Source organism: Pseudophryne corroboree, chromosome 2 (genome assembly GCF_028390025.1).
Source record: "Pseudophryne corroboree isolate aPseCor3 chromosome 2, aPseCor3.hap2, whole genome shotgun sequence".
NCBI lineage: Eukaryota > Metazoa > Chordata > Amphibia > Anura > Myobatrachidae > Pseudophryne > Pseudophryne corroboree.
In genome coordinates, this window is record NC_086445.1 from 400,374,029 (window position 1) to 400,397,096 (window position 23,068).

A 23,068-nucleotide genomic window follows, 5' to 3' on the forward strand; every position below is an offset into this window, starting at 1 on the left:
ACAAACGTGTGAGCGCCTTATCCACCCTAGGGGATATCTCCCAACGTGACCTATCCTCTGGCGGGAAAGGGTACGCCATCAGTAACTTTTTAGAAATTACCAGTTTCTTATCGGGGGAACCCACGCATCTTTACACACTTCATTCACTCATCTGATGGGGGAACAAAACACTGGCTGCTTTTTCTCCCCAAAAATAAAACCCCTTTTATGTGGTACTTGGGTTCATGTCAGAAATGTGTAACACATTTTTCATTGCCGAGATCATGTAACGGATGTTCCTAGTGGATTGTGTATATGTCTCAACCTCGTCGACACTGGCGTCAGACTCCGTGTCGACATCTGTGTCTGCCATCTGAGGTAACGGGCGTTTTTTTGAGCCCCTGATGGCCTTTGAGACGCCTGGGCAGGCGCGGGCTGAGAAGCCGGCTGTCCCACAGCTGTTACGTCATCCAGCCTTTTATGTAAGGAGTTGACATTGTCGGTTAATACCTTCCACCTATCCATCCACTCTGGTGTCGGCCCCACAGGGGGCGACATCCCATTTATCGGCCTCTGCTCCGCCTCCACGTAACCTTCCTCATCCAACATGTCGACACAGCCGTACCGACACACCGCACACACACAGGGAATGCTCTGACTGAGGACAGGACCCCACAAAGTCCTTTGGGGAGACAGAGAGAGAGAGTATGCCAGCACACACCAGAGCGCTATATAATGCAGGGATTAACACTATAACTGAGTGATTTTTCCCCCAATAGCTGCTTGTATACATATATTGCTCCTAAATTTAGTGCACCCCCTGAGCCTGAAAACTACAGGGGAGAGCCTGGGGAGCTGTCTTCCAGCTGCACTGTGAAGAAAAAATGGCGCCAGTGTGCTGAGGGAGATAGCCCCGCCCCTTTTTCGGCGGACTTTTCTCCCGCTTTTTTCATGGATTCTGGCAGGGGTAATTTATCACATATATAGCCCTAGGACTATATATTGTGATGATTTGCCAGCCAAGGTGTCTTATATTGCCCTCAGGGCGCCCCCCCCCAGCGCCCTGCACCCATCAGTGACCGGAGTGTGAGGTGTGCATGAGGAGCAATGGCGCACAGCTGCAGTGCTGTGCGCTACCTTGTTGAAGACAGAAGTCTTCTGCCGCCGATTTTCCGGAACACTTCTTGCTTCTGGCTCTGTAAGGGGGCCGGCGGCGCGGCTCCGGGACCGAACACCAAGGTCGGGTCCTGCGGTCGATCCCTCTGGAGCTAATGGTGTCCAGTAGCCTAAGAAGCCCAAACTACCACCAGTTAGGTAGGTTCGCTTCTTCTCCCCTTAGTCCCTCGCTGCAGTGAGTCTGTTGCCAGCAGATCTCACTGTAAAAATAAGAATTTACTTACCGATAATTCTATTTCTCGGAGTCCGTAGTGGATGCTGGGGTTCCTGAAAGGACCATGGGGAATAGCGGCTCCGCAGGAGACAGGGCACAAAAGTAAAGCTTTTCCGATCAGGTGGTGTGCACTGGCTCCTCCCCCTATGACCCTCCTCCAGACTCCAGTTAGGTACTGTGCCCGGACGAGCGTACACAATAAGGGAGGAATTTTGAATCCCGGGTAAGACTCATACCAGCCACACCAATCACACCGTACAACTTGTGATCTAAACCCAGTTAACAGTATGATAACAAAAGGAGCCTCTGAAAGACGGCTTCCTACAACAATAACCCGATTTTTGTAACAATAACTATGTACAAGTATTGCAGAATAATCCGCACTTGGGATGGGCGCCCAGCATCCACTACGGACTCCGAGAAATAGAATTATCGGTAAGTAAATTCTTATTTTCTCTATCGTCCTAGTGGATGCTGGGGTTCCTGAAAGGACCATGGGGATTATACCAAAGCTCCCAAACGGGCGGGAGAGTGCGGATGACTCTGCAGCACCGAATGAGAGAACTCCAGGTCCTCTTTTTGCCAGGGTATCAAATTTGTAGAATTTTACAAACGTGTTCTCCCCCGACCACGTAGCTGCTCGGCAGAGTTGTAATGCCGAGACCCCTCGGGCAGCCGCCCAAGATGAGCCCACCTTCCTTGTGGAATGGGCATTTACATATTTTTTGCTGTGGCAAGCCTGCCACAGAATGTGCAAGCTGAATTGTACTACAAATCCAACGAGCAATAGTCTGCTTAGAAGCAGGAGCACCCAGCTTGTTGGGTGCATACAGGATAAACAGCAAGTCAGATTTCCTGACTCCAGCCGACCTGGAAACTATATTTTCAGGGCCCTGACAACATCCAGCAACTTGGAGTCCTCCAAGTCCCTAGTAGCCGCAGGTACCACAATAAGCTGGTTCAGGTGAAACGCTGACACCACCTTAGGGAGAAACTGGGGACGAGTCCACAGCTTTGCTCTGTCCGAATGGACAATCAGATATGGCTTTGTGAGATAAAGCCGCCAATTCTGACACTCGCCTGGCCGAGGCCAGGACCAACAGCATGGTCGCTTTCCATGTGAGATATATCAAATCCACAGATTTGAGTTGTTTAAACCAATGTGATTTTAGGAATCCCAAACTACGTTGAGATCGCCCAGTGCCACTGGAGACATCAAAAGGGGGTTGTATATGCAGTACTCCCTTAACAACTTCTGGACTTCAGGAACTGAAGCCAATTTCTTTCTGGAAGAAAATCGACCGGTCGAAATTTGAACCTTAATGGACCCCAATTTGAGACCCATATACACTCCTGTTTGCAGGAAATGTAGGAATTAACCTAGTTGAAATTCTTCCGTGGAGCCTTCCTGGCCTCACACCATGGAACACATTTTCACCTAAGCAGTGATAATGTTGTGCGGTCACCTCCTTCCTGGCTCTGACCAGGGTAGGGATGACCTCTTCCGGAATGCCTTTTTCCCTTAGGATCCGGCGTTCACCCGTCAACGCGGCTGCGGTAAGTCATGGAACAGACATGATTCTTGCTGAATCAAGATCCTTTCTAGTATCTCTTGAAGTTCCGGGTACCAAGTTCTTCTTGGCCAAACCGGAGCCACGAGTATAGTTCTTACTCCTCTCCTTCCTATCATTCTCCATACACTGGGTATGAAAGGCAGAGGAGGGAACACATACACCGACTGGTACACCCACGGTGTTACCAGAGCGTCCCAGCTATTGCCTGAGGGTCTCTAGACCTGGCGCTTCATGTGGGACGCCATCATAACCACCTTTGGTCTTTCCCAACGGTTTACAAACATGTGGAAACTTCCAGATGAAGTTCCCACTTTTCCGGGTGGAATTCATTCATGCTGAGGAAATCTTCCTAGTTGTCCACTCCCGGAATGAACACTGCTGACAGTGTTATCACATGATTTTTCGCCCAGCGAAGAATCCTTGCTGTCATTGCCCTCCTGCTTCTTGTGCCGCCCCGTCTGTTTACGTGGGCGACTGCCATGATGATGTCCTACTGGATCAGCACCGGTTGACTTTGAAGCAGAGGTCTTCCTAGGCTCAGAGCATCCTAAATTGCCCTTAGCTCCAGTATATTCATGTGGAGAGAAATCTCCAGACTTGACCACACTTCCTTGGAAATTTCTTCCCTGTGTGACTGTTCCCCAGCCTCTCAGACTGGCATCCGTGGTCACCAGAACACAGTCCTGAATGCTGAATGTGCTGCCCTCTAGAAGATGAGCACTCTGCAGCCCCCACAGAAGAGACACCCTTGTCCTTGGAGACAGGGTTATCCGCTGATGCATCTGAAGATGCGATCCGGACCATTCGTCCCGCAAATCCCCCTGAAAAGTTTTTGCGTGAGATCTGCCGAATGGAATCGCTTCGTAAGAAGCCACCATTTTTCCCAGGACTCCTGTGCATTGATGCACTGATACTTGGCCTGGTTTTAGGAGGTTTCTGACTAGGTCGGATAACTCCCTGGCTTTCCCCTCCAGGAGAAATACCTCTTTCTGGACTATGCCCAGAATCATTCCTAGGAACAGCAGACGTATCATCGGAAAACAGCTGCGATTTTTGGAATATTTAGAATCCACTCGTGCTGTCGTAGAACTACTTTAGATAGTTCTTTTCCGACCTCCAACTGTTCTCTGGAAACTTGCCCCTTTCAGGATATCGTCCAAGTAAGGGATAATTAAGATGCCTTTCTTCTTTTAAGAATCATCTTTTCGGCCATTACCTTGGTAAAGGCCCGGGGTGCCGTGGATAATTCAACGGCAGCGTCTGAAACTGATATTGACAGTTCTGTATCACGAACCAGAGGTACCCTTGTTGAGAAGGGCAAATTTGGACATGGAGGTAATCCTTGATGTCCAGGGACACCATATAGTCCCCTTTTTTCCGGTTCTCTATCACTGCTCTGAGTGACTCCATCTTGATTTGAACCTTTTTATGTAAGTGTTCAAAGATTTCAGATTTAGACTATGTCTCACCAAGCCGTCTGGCTTCAGTACCACAATATAGTGTGGAAGACTAATACCCTTTTCCTTGTTGTAGGAGGGGTACTTTGATTATCACCTGCTGGAAATACAGCTTGTGAATTTTTTCCCAATACTGCCTCCCTGTCGGAGGGAGCCGTTGGTAAAGCAGGCTTCAGGAACCTGCGAGGAAAAAATGTCTCGACTCTCCAATCTGTACCCCTGGGATAATACTTGTACGATCTAGGGGTCAACTTGCGAGTGATCCCACTGCGCGCTGAGACTCTTGAGACTACCCCCCCACCTCACCTGAGTCCGCTTGCACGGCCCCAGCGTCACGCTGAGGACTTGGCAGACGCGGTGGAGGGCTTCTTTTCCTGGGAAGGGGCTGCCTGCTGCAGTCTACTTCCCTTTCCTCTATGTCTGGGCAGATATGACTGGCCTTTTGCCCGCTTGCCCACATGGGAAACGGAAGGATTGAGGCTGAAAAGACAGTGTCTTTTTCTGCTGAGATGTAACTTGGGGTAAAAAGGTTGGATTTCCCAGCTGTAGCCGTGGCCCCCAGGTCCGATGGACCGACCCCAAATAACTCCTTCCCTTTATACGGCAATACTTCCATGTGCCGTATGGGATCTGTATCACCTGACCACTGTCGTGTCCATGACATCTTCTGGGAGATATGGACAACGCACTTATCTTGATGCCAGAGTGCAAATATCCCTCTGTGCATCTCGCATACATATATATAGAATGCATCCTATTAAATGCTCTATATCAATAAAATATTTTTAGTCAGGGAATTCGACCAAGCCAACCCAGCACTGCATCTCCAGGCTGATGGCGATCGCTGGTCGCAGTATAACCACCGTATGTGTGTATATACTTTTTAGGATATTTTTCCAGCTGCCTATCAGCTGGCTCCTTGAGGGCGGCCGTATCTGGAGACGGTAACGCCACTTGATAAGCGTGTGAGCGCCTTATCCACCCTAAGGGGTGTTTCCCAACGCGCCCTAACTTCTGGCGGGAAAGGGTATAACGCCAATATTTGCTATCGGGGTAAACCCACGCATCATCACACACTTCATTTTATTTTATCTGATTCAGGAAAAACTACAGGTAGTTTTTTCACTCCCACATAATACCCTTTTTTGTGGTACTTGTAGTATCAGAAATATGTAACACCTCCTTCATTGCCCTTAACGTGTGGCCCTAATGAGGAATACGTTTGTTTATTCACCGTCGACACTGGATTCAGTGTCCGTGTCTGTGTCTGTGTCGACCGACTGAGGTAAATGGGCGTTTTTTTAAAAACCCCTGACGGTGTTTCTGAGACGCCTGGACCGGTACTAATTGTTTGTCGGCCGTCTCATGTCGTCAACCGACCTTGCAGCGTGTTGACATGTTCACGTAATTCCCTAAATAAGCCATCCATTCCGGTGTCGACTCCCTAGAGAGTGACATCACCATTACAGGCAATTTCTCCGCCTCCTCCAACATCGTCCTCATACATGTCGACACACACGTACCGACACACAGCACACACACCTGGAATGCTCTGACAGAGGACAGGACCCCACTAGCCTTTTGGAGAGACAGAGGGAGAGTTTGCCAGCACACACCAAAAAACGCTATAATTACATAGGGACAACCTTATATAAGTGTTTCTCCCTAATAGCATCTTTATATATATATTTATATCGCCAATTAGTGCCCCCCTCTCTGTTTAAACCCTGTTTCTGTAGTGCAGTGCAGGGGAGAGCCTGGGAGCCTTCTCTCCAGCCTTTCTGTGAGAGAAAAAATGGCGCTGTGTGCTGAGGAGATAGACCCGCCCCTTTTCCGGCGGGCTCGTCTCCCGCTCTTTAGTGAAGTTTGGCAGGGGTTAAATATCTCCATATAGCCTCTGGGGGCTATATGTGAGGTATTTTTAGCCAGTACATAGGTTTACATTTGCCTCCCAGGGCGCCCCCCCCCAGCGCCCTGCACCCTCAGTGACAGCGTGTGAAGTGTGCTGAGAGGAAAATGGCGCACAGCTGCAGTGCTGTGCGCTACCTTTAGAAGACTGTCAGAGTCTTCAGCCGCCGATTCTGGACCTCTTCTAACTTCAGCATCTGCAAGGGGGCCGGCGGCGCGGCTCCGGTGACCATCCAGGCTGTACCTGTGATCGTCCCTCTGGAGCTGATGTCCAGTAGCCAAGAAGCCAATCCATCCTGCACGCAGGTGAGTTCACTTCTTCTCCCCTCAGTCCCTCGTTGCAGTGATCCTGTTGCCAGCAGGACTCACTGTAAAATAAAAAACCTAAGCTAAACTTTCTCTAAGCAGCTCTTTAGGAGAGCCACCTAGAATTGCACCCTTCTCGGCCGGGCACAAAAATCTAACTGGAGTCTGGAGGAGGGTCATAGGGGGAGGAGCCAGTGCACACCACCTGATCGGAAAAGCTTTACTTTTGTGCCCTGTCTCCTGCGGAGCCGCTATTCCCCATGGTCCTTTCAGGAACCCCAGCATCCACTAGGACGATAGAGAAATAAAAAACCTAAAATATACTTTCTTTCTAGGAGCTCAGGAGAGCCCCTAGTGTGCATCCAGCTCAGCCGGGCACAAGATTCTAACGGAGGTCTGGAGGAGGGTCATAGTGGGAGGAGCCAGTGCACACCAGGTAGTCCTAAAGCTTTCTTTAGTTGTGCCCAGTCTCCTGCGGAGCCGCTATTCCCCATGGTCCTTACGGAGTCCCAGCATCCACTTAGGACGTCAGAGAAACATTATTAAGCCAAAAGACAAAAAAGAAATACATTTTACAGTGAATTGAAAATGTCTTTGTATCTTTATTTTAAGTCTTTTAGAAAGCTAAATCATGTGATACTTCAGTAGACACACAGTCCAGTACACTGCGTATAAAGGGAATCCTTGTATAATATGTAAATTCATGGAGACCTCATCTTTAGGCATTTAATTAGCAGATTGTATGTGATTTACCAACATAGTGAATGAACTTGGCTAAAAATGTAATGTATCTGGTTTTATTATTTTTTGTTGTTGTTTTTTTATATTACAATTCCTATATGTAAGTCCAGTTTAGGCTGACAAGAATGTTTCCATGGGAACACACACCTCAGTGACCTTCTAGCATATCTGAACAAGAAAAAATATGTACCAAAATGTTTTTCATAATTCAACCTATTTACACGTTATGTTATCATGCATTTAATGCGCAACATACACAGTAGGCGCTACATATAATATTACTTTAAACAGCTATGTCGCTAATGTCCGGTAAGCTTTACTAAACTCCCCCGACAAGACCATACACTTCGTGCAGATACAGCTGTACTAAAACTCACCCTTCCTTGAGCAGAATAGGTTGCTCTATACTTTTATGATCTCTTCTGCCAGAGGATGAAATCAGGTCCAGGAACTGAACAATGAAGAGTCAATATTAGGTGTAAACAGTTGCGTGATGTGAATAAACAGGAGTCAATAACTGTAGAAGAACATGATGTGTTTGTGCACTATGCTATGCCATGATTGTATTCTGAGCATGCCTCTCCATAGTGTGCATTTCATCTGTCAATTAAGACATACAGAGGTACTATCTTCAATCTACTTTGCCAGATGCAAGGCTTAGACACAAAGTCACATCATGTAATGTTATTAGCATGTTCATTTTTAATGAGAACAGAAATCAGTTGGACAGAAACATAAATGTAGGTTATCAAGGCTCCCAGCTGCTCGTTTCAAATATATGAAAGTGGAAAGATAATCTGGAATTAAAAATAAAATAATAACCTTGCTCATTAATTCAACATATTTCTAAGTAAAAAATCCAAAATGTATTTTCCAATGACTGCTTTCCTATTTTTATTGTTTGATTTTAATCGGTGACCAGGAAAAGTAATCTCACCAAGCTTTCAGAGAGCAGCGAAAAGCTGTAACATTGTTCTGCAATTATAATTTAACCAGGAATCAAACCTGGCAATCAAACAAATAGCCATACAAACACTTCTAATACATGTTTGTAAATAAAACAAAACAACACACATACCTATTTTTATAGAATACTACTTGGATACTAAAGGCCCGTACACATTTCTCCCCCCACTAAGCACACAGCGCGATGTGTGCTGAGCGAAGGGGAGGGGGACAGGACGTTCACTTCACACAGTGTTGAAGTGAGCGATCTACTAGACTGTGTCAGTCTAGTACAGGCGATGGCGACGTGCGGGGCCGCGCATCGCTATGGAGCATACACACGGAGAGATCCATGCTTAATTTCTAAACAATCTAGTCAGATAGCTTAGAAATTAAGCACAGATCTCTCCGTGTGTACCCTCCCTTTAGAAAATATCTTGCTTAGCAACTTACATTTTTAACAGCATCGGCATACTTCTGTTCATTAAAGTAGTCATAAAAGGCAGCCATAAAGGTCTCTTTGAAGCTAGCCTGCAAAAAGAAGTGGCAGATTACAAGTCTGACATTGTAACATTGTTATACATTTCATTGGCCACAATTGTCCTCTGTTATCAGTAAGGCCGGGTAAACACTAGAGTGATCTCGGCCCAATATGTCGTTTCCGGATCGTTCAGTGTGTACACCCAATCTGTGCGCTCCCGCATGCAATATCTTGTCATTTGCTCCCATATGTTACCAGATTTTCATTCCAACCAGAGATTGGGCAAATAGTCTTATAGTGTGTATTCAGCTTTAGAGATCTGGATTGTGCATATGCAGTAATTTTTGTCTCCTAGTTCTGAGGTGGGATTTCCATGTTCGGTCTATAGACATATGCAACAGAAAACATTTATACAATAAACCTATGTACATGTCCCCATCACTTTACTTGACCGCTATTATTCTGTCAAGGTACATCTATGTTATTACTTCTCACAAATGGTGTAATCACTTGCTTAAAATCAGAATGCACACTCTTGTAATATGGCACAGCAGAGGCAGCATGGTGATACAGACATGTTGTAGGCTGGCAAATAAGATTTTGCCAATAAACCCAAGTAAATGTCATAGTTTTGCTTTGTAAATGTCCCTTAAATGATTTGAAAATATATAAAGCCATAAGAATATAATAGCAGTCACGTCTTTACACTTGCTACAAATGTGCACTATATTATAATACTCCGTAATTGTTTTATTTATTTAAGTTGTTTTAAAAGAGCGCACACTAAGAGTAAGATAAATATTCCCTGACAACGTAGGTCAGGAAAGATGAAAGAAGAGGTCATTCCGATTGCTGTTTAAGCCAAACTGACATCTACTGTAGCCAAACTCTTCCTTGTTGGTATGACAACTACACTCTTAGCTGCCAAGTACTGGCTGACCGGGGACCAGGGTGGTAGGGAACCAGACCTAATGATGTTAGGTGACGTTGCGCACAGCAACCAAACAGCTGTTACATATCACTTCATAGAATGTACTTGATAAATGATAGCTAGAGAACAATCGGCTACTATAGGCAACTTCTCAACTTGTCCTCTTAGCAGGGGGTATATTTACTAAAGGTCGATTTTGTTTGTTTTTTCTCCATGTTAAATCGATGTTGGGCTTCCAGGGTTAAAACACACATTTACTAACATTTAAAAATGAATACAAAAAAAATGATCTGCTAGTAAATGTGCCTAGAAGCCCAACATCGAATAAAATTGATTTAACAGCGATCTAATAGGCCCTACACACTATGCGATAACACTGAAAGATATGAACGATCGCCAGGTTTTTAGGGCCCATAACATAGAACAGAAACGACCTTTAGTAAATATACCCCCAGATGTCCAATACCAACTGCAATGCCATGAGTGGTCAGCACAGTGCTAATAACAAATTCACTTGTGGCTATCAGATGAATTGAAAGTGTTCAGTTTTATATTCCAGGTTACAATACCAAAAACACAAAGGGAATTCATAGCTATACCTAGCATATTTATACAAGTCAAATGCTTGGAGTGAATATCAAATGGCAATCATGAGGCTCCTCCATGCGCACAGTGACGGTAAGCATCAGCCATTTTTGCGGAGCTATAAATTCTGCTTTATGGATAAAAAATCCTTAAAGTCTTACATTTAATAAAGTATGAAAACAACAGATTAAAATGAAATGATTTGGATAAAATAGTAGGTGAATCAGGCTCATTCTTAACTTGGCGCCGTCACAATCCACTGATTAAAAGGAAAAATAACAATACAGCTGAAAAATGGATCTTTTCTGTGACTAATCCTCATGCCCAGTTATACAGCAGAGGACAGAACAATAGCAGTTACAAAACACCCTGCACCAAGTCCTTGAATAACCTATATACTCCTCTGAGGACAAGCACATACGCAATGCTCCGTAAAAAGACACATAAATAATGGATCTGTAGGGAGAAATGTGCTAAAATAAACAAGTAGCTGATAATCTCCACAATAAAATATAAAGCTGAGCAGCAGAGTGGGATAATAATATTACCGAGGCATGTATCATGGTCAGCAAGGGATGGACAGAGAAACCAAGCACTGGGCATATTACACATAGACCTATAAAATAACCTGGACAGTAAAACTTTAAAATAATAAAATATTCCCCTATATACCATGTCTACAAACAGATTACCCCAGGAGAGCAGAAAGGCAGCCATCTAAATATCATGTCAGGTATTTGCTGGAAGTGATACTTCAATGGCATGTTTTCCTAAAGCCAGGACTCACTGTTTCAAAAGAGGACAAAAGCCAAGTACAAATTGGCGACCATATAAGAACTAATACAACGCAAACTGGTGGGACCATGGTTGGAAACTTATATACTGGAGGTCATTATTAAAACTCAAACAGCTGGAGCCAGTGGTACTATCATCATCATTTACTTACATGGTTCCAACCATGTGTCCATAGAGTCATACAGGGAAACAATTACACAGAAAACCAATTCAATATAAAAATTACGAAAAGAACATTTCAAGAGAATAAACAAATCTAAGAAGAAATAATATGACTGGCACTAAAACAGTAGCACTCAGTTCAAGGGAATAAACAAAAACAATAAATAAAATCATTTAGTGAGTGCCACATTAACAGTATCTCTCTATGGGAAGTATCCAATTAGCCGAGGTCATCTACCATGGCTAATTGGTTCGCAGGGTACTCTTCAAATAGCCCCGATAAGTCGGAGTTTATCCTCGATACCGGCACTTATCAGGGATTATGCTTTGCGTGCTACAGGTACGTGAAGCATAATCTAAGATAAGTGCCACCTAGATCTGCAACAAGTGCCGCGATAATACATAGGTCCGTGGCTTTTCGCGGGACCTATGTATTTTTGCACAAAAAATGGGTGTTTGTCGTGGGATCTAATTGGATAGGGTGCTAAACCTCCCCCCCCAACGATAAAAACACCCATTTTTCGGCACTATTACGGGTAACTGGATACCCCTATGACCTGTTCCCTGTGGTGGGCATAGAGAAAAGATCCCTTACACTAACCATGGGTGTATAGTACCGGGAGAGAACACGAGGAAGGAGGGCCCTACACATGACAGCTTACTGGCTAAGGTGTTATGAGACTATGCCAGCTGGATGTAAAATTGAACAGTGAATTCCTACAATACTTACAGATTTGGACTTGGATAAGCTGCCCAAAGTCTGTATAGTCTTGGAGATGAGCGTCAAGGTCCTGGATGTTTGTGGGTCCTGGGCAAGATAAAATAGGATTTTAATTACCTACCGGTAAATCCTTTTCTCGTAGTCCGTAGGGGATACTGGGAATCCATTTAGTACCATGGTAGATGGGTCCACTAGGAGCAATGGGCACTTTAATAAACTGATAGTGTGCGCTGGCTTCTTCCTCTATGCCCCTCCTACCAGACTCAGCCTAGGAAACTGTGCCCGAGGAGATGGACATACTTTGAGAGAAGGATAGATAAGGAAAGTGGTGAGATTACGAACCAGCACATACAAAACAAGAGGAAAGCCATGCTAACCAAACTTGAAACAGAAACAGCAACAGCTGAACAAACCAGAATACTTAACCAAGTAACAGTGCAGGAAGAACAAAGCAACGGGCGGGCAACCAGTGTCCCCTACGGACTACGAGAAAAGGATTTACCAGTAGGTAACTAAAATCCTATTTTCTCTTACATCCTAGGGGATACTGGGAATCCATTTTGTACCACGGGGAAGTACCAAAGCTCCCAAATCGGGTGGGAGAGTGCTGAGGTTCCTGCAGAACTGATTGACCAAACTGAAGGTCCTCAGAGGCCAAAGTATTGAACTTGTAAAACTTAGCAAATGTGCTCGAACCTAACCAAGTAGCTGCTCGGCAGAGCTGTAAAGTCGAGATACCCCGGGCAGCCGCCCAAGAAGAACCCACCGACCTAGTAGAGTGGGCCTGAACAGATTTTGGAACCGGCAAACCTGCCCTGGAATAAGCATGCTGGATAGTGAGCCTGATCCAGCGTGCAATTGAATGCTTTGAAGCAGGACACCCGATTTTATGGTTATTCTAGAGAATGAACAGCGAGTCCGATTTCCTGTGACGAGCTGTTCTCTTTACATACACCTTCAAAGCACTCACAACATCCAAAGACTGATAGCAACCGGAACCACAATAGGTTGGTTGATGTGAAACGCAGACACCACCTTATGAAGAAATTGCTGACTAGTTCTGAGTTCAGCTCTGTCCTCATGGAAAATAAGGTAGAGGTTCTTGCGAGATAATGCCCCTAGCTCCGACACACATCTTGCTGAAGCCAAGACCAACAGTGTGACGGTCTTCCATGTAAGGTACTTTACGTCAACCTCCTGTTAAAGTTCAAACCAGTCCGATTGGATGAACAGGCAGCACCAAATTGAGATGCCAAGGTGCCGTGGGAGGCACAAAGGGAGGTTGGATGTGCAGAACACCTTTCAAGAACGTCTGGACCTCAGGGAGAGAAGCCAATTGTTTCTGAAAGAAAAAAGACAAGGCCGAAATCTGTACTTTTATGGAACCTAGACGTAGGCCCAGATCCAAACGTCCCAGATGAAATTCCACCACAGACTATTGTCTGCTCTCACACAAAGACATATTTCTTCCAAATACGGTGGTAATGTTTAGACATTACTCCCTTCCTGGCTTGGATCATAGTCGGGATGACCTTGTCAGGAATCCCTCTCCTGGCTAGAATCAGCCGTTCAACTTCCATGCCGTTAAACATAGCCGCGGTAAGTCTTGATAGACGAACGGGCCCTGTTGCAGAAGATCCTCGCGAAGAGGTAGAGGCCACAGATCTTCAATCAGCATCTAGAGAAGATCTGCATACCAGGCCCTTCGTGGCCAGTCCGGGGCAATGAGGATTACTTGAACCTTTTCCCTTTTTATTCTCTTTAAAATTCATGGGATCAGCGGAAGTGGAGGAAACACGTACACCAGCAGGTAGACCCACGGAGCGTCTACCGCCACTGCTTGTGGGTCCCTCGACCTGGAACAATACCGCTTTAGCTTCTTGTTGAGTCGAGAGGCCATCATGTTAATTTGTGGATTTCCCCACCGACGTATCAACCACCGGAACACCTCCGGGTGAAGGCTCCACTCCCCCGGGTGCAGGTCGTGTCTGCTGAGGAAGTCTGCTTCCCAGTTGTGTACTCCCAGAATGAAGACCGCTGACAATGCCTTGGCGAGTTTTTCCATCCAGAGAAGAATTCTTGACACCTCTGACATTGCGGCTGTTTTTCGTTCCGCCCTGGCGGTTTATGTATGTCACTGCTGTCACATTGTCCGACTGGACTTGAATAGCCTGATTCTGTAGAAGAGATGAGGCCTGCAGAAGGGCGTTGTATATAGCCCTGAGTTACAGGATGTTTATTGGAAGGACGACTTCTGGACTTGACCATCTTCCTTGAAACTGCACCCCCTGGGTGACTGCGCCCCAACCTCTGAGGCTTACGCCTGTGGTTAGCAGAATCCAATTCTGAATCCCGAACCTCCGACCCTCGACTAGGTGAGAAGTATGTACACAGGAGGGAGATCCTGGCTTTTGGCGACAGAAGGATCCTCTGGTGCATGTGAAGATGCGATCCAGACCATTTGTCCAGCTGGAAGGGCCTTGCAAGAAACCTTCCATACTGAACCATCTCGTAAGAGGCCACCATTTTCCCCAGAAGGTTAATGCACAGATGCACCGAGATACAGGTTGGACTCAGGACAGCCCAAACCATCGACTGGATTACCATTGCCTTTTCCAAGGGAAGGAACACTTTCTGAGACTCTGTGTCCAGTATCATTCCCAGGAAAGGAAGCCTCTGTGTTGGTTCTAGGTGAGATTTTGGTAGGTTTAGAATCCACCCGTGATCCAGGAGTAGTCTGGTTGAGAGGCCAATGCTGTCCAACAACCGCTCCCTGGACGGTGTCTTTATCAGAAGATGTTCACTCCCAGTTTGCGGAGTAGAAACATTGTACCCCAGGGATCTGTACTTGGTCCAGTTCTCTTTAATATCTTTGTTGGTGACATTGCAAACGGTATTGAAGGGAAGGTATGCCTTTTTGCAGATGATACAAAGATATGCAACAGGGTAGACACACCGGGAGGGGTAAAACAAATGATTGATGACCTAGGTAGGCTTGAGAAATGGTCAAGAACGTGGCAACTACAGTTTAATGCTAAAAAATGCAAAATCATGCACTTGGGTCTCAAAAACCAAAAGGCTAAATATAGTATCAAGGGTACTATAATGGAAACTACTGAGGAGAAGGGCAACTAAAATGGTGCATGGCCTACATCACAAAACTTACCCGAAAAGGCTAAAAGATCTTAACATGTATAGTTTGGAGGAGAGAAAGGAAAGGGGGGACATGATAGAAACTTTCAAATATATCAGGGGTCTTAACAAAGTTCAGGAGGGAAACATTCTTCAAAGGAAGAGAAGTATTAGAACTCGAGGACATGCAGTACACTGAGACTGGAGGGGGGGAGGTTCAGGGGAAATTTAAGGAAAAATGACTTCACAGAAAGGGTAGTGGATAAGTGGAATAGCCTCCCATCAGAGGTGGTAGAGGCTAAGACTGTAGAACAATTTAAACATGCTTGGGATAGGCATATGAATATCCTTACAAAGAATTAAGGTTCAAAAAGGGTTGAGATTGCCTAAAGGATAAAAAAAAGGGGCAGGCTAGATGGGCCAAGTGGTTCTTATCTGCCGTCAAATTCTATGTTTCTATCATCTCTGCCATGACTTTGGTGAACACCCTCAGTGCCGTGGAGAGACCAAATGGCAGGGCCTGGAACTGGTAGTGACAGTCCTGCAGTGCAAACTGTAGATAAGCCTGATGAGGCAGCCAGATTGGAATGTGAAGGTATGCATCCTTGATATCCAGAGACACTAGGAATTCCCCCTCCTCCAGACCTGAGATCACCGCTCTCAGAGACTCCATCTTGAATTTGAACACTTGTAAGTATGGGTTCAACGACTTGAGGTTCAGAATCGGTCTTACCGAACCGTCCGGTTTCGGTACTACAAACAAGTTGGAATAATACCCCTTGTTTTGCAGATGAGGTGGAACTGGAACAATGACCTGAGTCTGTACCAGTTTTTGAATGGCGTCCTGTAAAGTTATACTTGCCTCTTGTGAAACTGGTAAGCCTGATTTAAAGAATCTGTGAGGTGGGAGCTTCTGGAACTCCAGTCTGTAGCACTGGGAAAAAAGATCTATGACCCAGGGATCCTGGCATGAACTTGTCCAGATGTGACTGAAGAACTTTAGCAGGGCTCCCACCTGCCAGTCTTCCTGGCATCGCGGTCCACCGTCATGCTGAAGGTTTTGAGGAAGCAGAGCTTGAGCCCTGTTCCTGCGAAATGTCAGTTGCTAGTTTGCGTGGTTTACCTCTAGCGCCTCTGGTGGCTGTAGAAGAACCTCTGGGTTTGCCCCTAAACTTGGAAGTCCGAAAGGACAGTAAATTGTGACCTGAGAGGGCCTTCCTAGCTGGGGGAGCTGCAGAAGGAAGGTATGTGGACTTACCCACTGTAGCTTTGGAGATCCATTTGTCTAGGTCATCTCCAAATAAGGCCTCGTCTGTGAAAGGAAGACCTTCCACGCCTTTCCTGGAGTTCGCATCCACAGTCCACTGGTGTAGCTATAGACCCCTGCATGCAGACACAGCCATAGCCGTAGTACGTGCATTAAGCAAACCTATTTCTTTTATGGCTATCACCATAAAATTTGCAGAGTCTTGTATATGGTGTAGGAATAAGATAACGTCCACCTGAGGCAAGGTGTCTAACCCTTCAATCAGGTTACCTGACCATTTGGCAACGGCTCTAGTAATCCACCCACATGCTATAGTGGGTCTCTGGGCCACCCCAGCAGCTGTATACAAGGATTTGAGCGTAGTCTAAATTTTACGATCAGCCGGGTCTTTTAGGGAGGCTGCACCCGGGACAGGCAATACAATTTTTCTTGAAAGCCTGGATACTGATGCAACCACTATCGGTGGATTTTCTAATTTTTTCCTATCCTCAGGAGGAAAAGGAAAGGATGAGAACTACCGTTTAGGGATTTGAAATTTCCTATCAGGACTAACCAACGGTTCTTCAAATAGGGTATTAAGTTCCTTTGACACAGGAAAAGTGGCTGAGGATTTCTTTTTTTATATTAAAATAAGATTCCTCATTCTCCTCTGTCACCTTATCAGGGATATTTAGAACTTCTCTGATAGCTTCTATGAGAGCCTCTATTCCCTGATACAGAGTACCCTCCCCCACCTCTGAGTCCACCTCACCCTCCTCCATTTCTGACCCCTCATCACCCGAGTCAAACTGCAGGATATGGGCCAAAGTGCGTTTTTGCGGACAAATGGCAGGGAACTGAGACACTGGTTTGGTTACTGAGTCTCTTTTCATAAACTCAGTCATATTGTCTTAAGTATTGCTAAATTTTCTCGGCCCGAGATAATTTAGTAGAGATTGTGGAATTTATTCCCTTAATGGAGTCCAGCCATGCTGGTTCTGCCCCACTAGCCTGGGAAGGGACACTACATTGAGTACACACTAGTGAATCCCCTGGGGGAGAGGAACACAGTGCCTAACATGAAACACACTCTTTGCCTGACATACTGTATAGTGACAGCACACACACACAGGAAAAGGGTAAATGCACAATTAACACACAAAGAGCCCTTCCAGGGAGACACAGCGGGAGTATGGAACCAGCACACGGCGCCCTTAACGCTAATGGCAAGGTTAGCCGAGTCACAGACTAAGTACCTAGATTAGGTATTTTGTACACTAATAAGCGCTCCCCTCTGCTATGACCCCTTGGTACTGCTGAGGTAATCTGGAGGCTCTCCAAAGGAGCTGCGCATCCCTTACAGACAGTGTCTTTGTCAACTGCAGAGGGAAAATGCGCTGGTGAGATGCTGGATACACTCATAGTGAAGCCCCGTCCCTTCAATGGCGCGCGGTCTTCCCGCTATTTTTTATACTGACTGTATGTGTCTAAGTGCATAAAATGGAGACAGTCTAATTTTATGGCTTTGTTGCCAGTCTGGGTACTGTATCCACACACAGCGGGAGACGCTGTCCGCCCCGTTTAGAAGCCGTGCGTCTCCATACCGTCATGCAGCCATAATGGCCGGCGACCCACTAACTGGGACGCCGGCTTAGTACTCACCACTCTTCTTTCTTCTGGCTCTGTTAGGGGTGGAAACGTGCTGCGGGAATGTATGCTCGCTGTGGTGGAGCTTGCGAATAGATCCCTCAAGAGCTAGTGTCCTTTCAGCGGGGAACGGGACCATTAACCCTGAGAGAGGTTGGGCCGTCCCCCCCCCACTAAGTCCCACAAAGCAGGCAGGCTGGTGCCATCCAGTCCTGCCTGAAAACAACAAACACAGAAAATAAATACAGAAAACTCTTCAGGAGCTTCCAGAGACGTGACCGGCTCCTCCGGGCACATTGTCTAAACGGAGTCTGGTAGGTGGGGCATAAAGGGAGGAGCCAGCGCACACTATCAATTTCTTAAAGTGCCCATGGCTCCTAGTGGACCCATCTATACCCCATGGTACTAAATGGATTCCCAGTATCCCCTAGGACGCAAGAGAAAATCTAATAAATATTATCTGGAATCACCCACAGCAACAAAGTTTCACTGATGGAATAAAAGCATGTACAGCAGAGACCGGGAACATGTGGCTGCCCTAGAACTGCAAGTAAACTCAGGCCATGGCCCTCCTGCTTTTAATGTACAGTATAACAGTTTCAGCATTATATTAAGCAATCAAGAACGCTCTATTGTTAAAACATATAACATGCTTTATTTGGTTCTAGTTCAGAAATAACACAAATGCTTTGCTTTGTCTTGTTTTGGTACATCCTCCATGATATTGTCATTATACAGTACTTTACACCAATTTAAAATGCTTCAACACATGAGAACATAACAAATCTAAGTACAAAAACCTTTGTGGTAAATATTAGAAGATCCTTTACATTTTCCAACCAAACTCTTGAGTAAAATCACTGTTTTGGTGGCGTGCGGGATGCCGGCCGAACTCAAGACAATTTTTTAAAGGGGCAATTATGTACAAGGCTATACCATGCCTTGCACATGATTGCCCCTTTAAAAAAAAAACGTCCGTGTTCACTGGCATCCCACCGAACTCAGACTTGATAACATCCCGGTCCTAGTCTCCTCATACCACCACAGATTAGGGAAATGTCATCGACATAAAACACGCTGCTACCCTGAAAAACTGCTGGGAGGAGTAAGGGACAGTACCTTAAAAATTATGCTATATTTTTATGAGCTATTGTTTGCGGTCTCTCACATATTAAACCCATAAACAGGTTCTGACCTTACAAATAAATCTATTATGAAAGTAATACAAAATTATACTGGTGGTGTTCCAAAAACCCCATTTGAAATAATGGGGTTCTAGATTTATAGCTGTTATGGTTCTACATTAATAGGGAAATATGTCTTAAATAACCTTCAACAAGAGCACTGCTAATACATAAATATATATGTACATCAAAATATGTTCCCAAAGCCTGTCACTTGTAATGCGTTCCCCACAGTAAACATGAAGTCTGGCACAGCGTGTGCTATATGCACCATAGGAGTTTCACTCAATCTGTTTTGACACATTGCTGAAACTAAACAAGGATCTTTCAAGGCACTTACTGGGTGGTGAGGGCTGAGTTGGAAGAGGTTAGGAGACAGGATGGCAGGTGCAAAGAACCGCAGGAAAATGAAGCTGCTCACAGCTGTGAATCTTACATCAGAGTCGCCTGAGAATGAGAGAACACACAAACTTTATTTAGCTAATTTAAAGTGAAAGACAATACATTAAATGTGAGGGCATTGGAGCAACTGTAGCTACAGATGTGTCCTCCTACATCCTTGCTGCAGTCACGCTAAACAGCCCTCGAAGCTGCGCCATGCCAAGGCGGAGCTTGGTAGCACCGAGCGTTTTTTTTTGCATTTTGTTTGCGAAAATGCGTCTTAGATGCAAAGTACAGGTTGAGTATCCCATATCCAAATATTCCGAAATACGGAATATTCCGAAATACGGACTTTTTTGAAGTGAGATAGTGAAACCTTTGTTTTTTGATGGCTCAATGTACACAAACTTTGTTTAATACACAAAGTTATTACAAATATTGTATTAAATGACCTTCAGGCTGTGTGTATAAGGTGTATATGAAACATAAATGAATTGTGTAGCTGTACACACACTTTGTTTAATGCACGTTATAAAAAATATTGGCTAAAATGACCTTCAGGCTGTGTGTATAAGGTGTATATGTAACATAAATGCATTCTGTAATTAGATTTAGGTCCCATCACCATGATATCTCATTATAGTATGCAATTATTCCAAAATACGGAAAAATCCGATATCCAAAAAACCTCTGGTCCGAAGCATTTTGGATAAGGGATACTCAACCTGTAATATAATATGATGCACGAGCAGCTTCTGCCGATTAAAAAGATATGCAGTATGCCTATATTGTGTGTGTAATAGCGGCTCTATCTGCATCTGAAATGCCACGTTACAGGAAAACACTGTAGCATAGCATTTTCTATGCAAATACAGTCGCAGCCACACACAGAATATAGGCATGCTGCATATCATTTTAATTAGCAGATGCTGATCATGCGTCATATTACATTAGTTTGCGTCTAAGACGCATTTTCATGGAAAAAACACACACAAAAAAGACGCTTAGCGCTACCGAGTCATGCGGCACTCACGCATTATGTGTAACACAACTTGTAGCGCACGGAGCAAAGATGTAAGAGGACACATCTGTATACGCATCTTGCAAATTAAATAGAGGACCAAAGTGACATGCACGCGGCTTTCTGCTGCTGGAAAGCATTCTGTAATTCCAAGCATGTGCTAGGAAAGTCTTAACTTCAGACTATACAGTACTGAACAACAGAGAATTTAGTACACACTGGTATTTATCTAATACACTGCTCCTTACCTCTATGGGGAGGGATTTAAGTGTATTGCACGCCAGCGGCCACTAGATGGTGCCCGACGGAGCCTTTCAAGTGCTGCTCCATTCCGCAGTGCACAGCCGTCTGTGCTGACATTACGGTTATGTTATTCCAGCTTTTTGAGGGGCTGGTAACTAGTTTATAATATAGGTGAGAGTGCTACAGGCTACTACACTTACAGCATTGGCCACAACATTCCTTGAACTAGATCTGGACACAAGTATCATTTTCATGAATGAGTGCTCTGTTTTAGAACTGCTTTATTCAGATCACTGCTTCTTGAAATTGTTATCAAGTCCATTGAAGAGCATGTTTTGTAGATGCTCTTCAATGGAAAGTATGTGAACGTATGAGATTGCTATGGCACAGTCATCTCACCACAGAAACTGCTGGAATAATTAGTGTCACAACAATCTGATACAATCACCTGCAGTGGTGGACCTACATCTTTTGGGCCCTGAAACTTCAACTACTATGGAGGCCCCTTCACAACCAGCAAAAAGAGGGCAACATTGGTCCAGGAGCTGTAGTCTACCTCTGTGATTTGCACTCTGTAAATTGCGTGAAATGTGTAGCAGTTTTAAACTACAATTTCCAGATCACAGTGTTATCGATTTTGTTGGAAAATTCACTCATTATAAAAACCCAAAGTTGCTTCAGGGCCCCTCTGGGATTAGGAACCCTGAAGTTTAAGCTTTATTAGTCTCATAGAAGAAGATCTGCCCCTGATTACCTGTGTCATATGAGAGCTTCCACACAACATGGCATTGTGGGCAAACATGTGGAAAGGCTGGTGAACCATTGAGAGTTGTGTCAATTTAGAAGCTCAGTTAGTGGGTGACTCCGTCCAAGACAGTATCTCTCACAATTATGACTGCAAAATGGTGGCGCAAGCAGGCTTTTCATAGCATGGGCATATTAGTTTTGAAAGGCAGAAAAATGCAATCCTTTTGTTCTAGTTTGGAGGAACAGTCATTGCAATCCTTCACTTTGACAGGATGTCTAAGTGCTTTCTTTGTAGTACAAACCGTAAATAGACTTCCCTGTGACAGAAGACCCAGACACAGTTTCTCCCTGTTTGAAGCTACTGCTATCAGGGCTCCCACCTGTTCAACTAAACTTTAAATCTATAAATCATGAATGGTAACTAAAAATAAAAGTGGGGATCCAGTGCCAATCTGGCCAGCGGTAGCCATAGGAGTGAAGTCCAGTCTTAAAGTGGACACCACTACGTTCCATCTCTTCTAAAATTAGGCCACTGTCTGACATTTTATTAGTAGAGAACAATGTACATGAGCTTGTGGGACAAAGCCCTTTAAAGATCTGAGTGATACAATGAATTAACTGTAGATGGAAAGATGGTTAAACTTAAATTAACAGCAAAAGTATTGCAGTGATGCGAAAACCTCTGCCTAACTTACAGGCAGAGGCCTTTGGGGGGTGGGACAGGGGCGGCTGGCGTTGCTGAAAACAGGGGAAGTCGCCCCTATTTTGTGGGAATGGAGAGGCCAAGGACTGTGTCGTGATACAGTTTCTTTGACCTTGCAAGCCGCCCTGCGACAGCAAGCCTGACTAAGCGACTGATGGCCGCGATGTTCATCCCGGACTGTGATCCCATCGATCGCAGTGTTGGTATTGCAAGTGCATTTGCACTATGTTTAAACTTACAAATTCAACCCAAACACGTAGCAAAATGTGATGTGCCCATCTGGTTAAGTATAATAAATCGGTGGAATAAGCAAAATTGAAAATAGTTAATAGTTAACTGAGGTGATTTCTTAAACATCTCCCGACATGTGAACCATATGAGCTTCTTGAGTCTCTTACAAAGACAACAAGTATTTCCCAGTGAGTCTGCACTTTTAAGCAGCCGTATGATGCTGAAGATTTATAAGGAATTTATTTTCCATCATTTGAAGGTTGTCCAAGTTGTACACACACTCGTTTTCAGCCTTCCACTTTATGTTACCACAAAGAATCTGCCTCGTAAGGTATAAACACTGTCTAGGTGTACAGAGAGACTTGATTCAAGGTACAGAGAGACTTGATTCAAGCTTGTCAGCACAAAAATGCGAGAAGGATTTCTATTCTGTAGCATGAGCCATTTCAGTGAGTTTATTGGCATTCTGATAAGAGCACTTAGGAAATGTGTTGAATTAACTTGAAGCAGGGCTCAAACCAGAAAGCTAGCAGTGCGTGAAATACTTCATAACATGTG

The 23,068-nt window shown here is 44.8% G+C and overlaps 1 protein-coding gene across 4 annotated transcripts in view; it reads right to left on the reverse strand.

The window, feature by feature from the left end:
• Positions 1–23,068, reverse strand: part of RASA3 (RAS p21 protein activator 3) — a 398,462-nt gene that overhangs the window by 14,506 nt on the left and 360,888 nt on the right. For all 4 annotated transcript variants that reach the window (XM_063953391.1, XM_063953390.1, XM_063953393.1 and 1 more), the window contains 4 exons: positions 19,525–19,631; positions 11,985–12,062; positions 8,754–8,831; positions 7,733–7,806 (listed from right to left, as the gene is read on the reverse strand). In XM_063953391.1, coding sequence (XP_063809461.1) covers positions 7,733–7,806; positions 8,754–8,831; positions 11,985–12,062; positions 19,525–19,631 — 337 coding nt within the window. The remainder of the gene's footprint in view (positions 1–7,732; positions 7,807–8,753; positions 8,832–11,984; positions 12,063–19,524; positions 19,632–23,068) is intronic.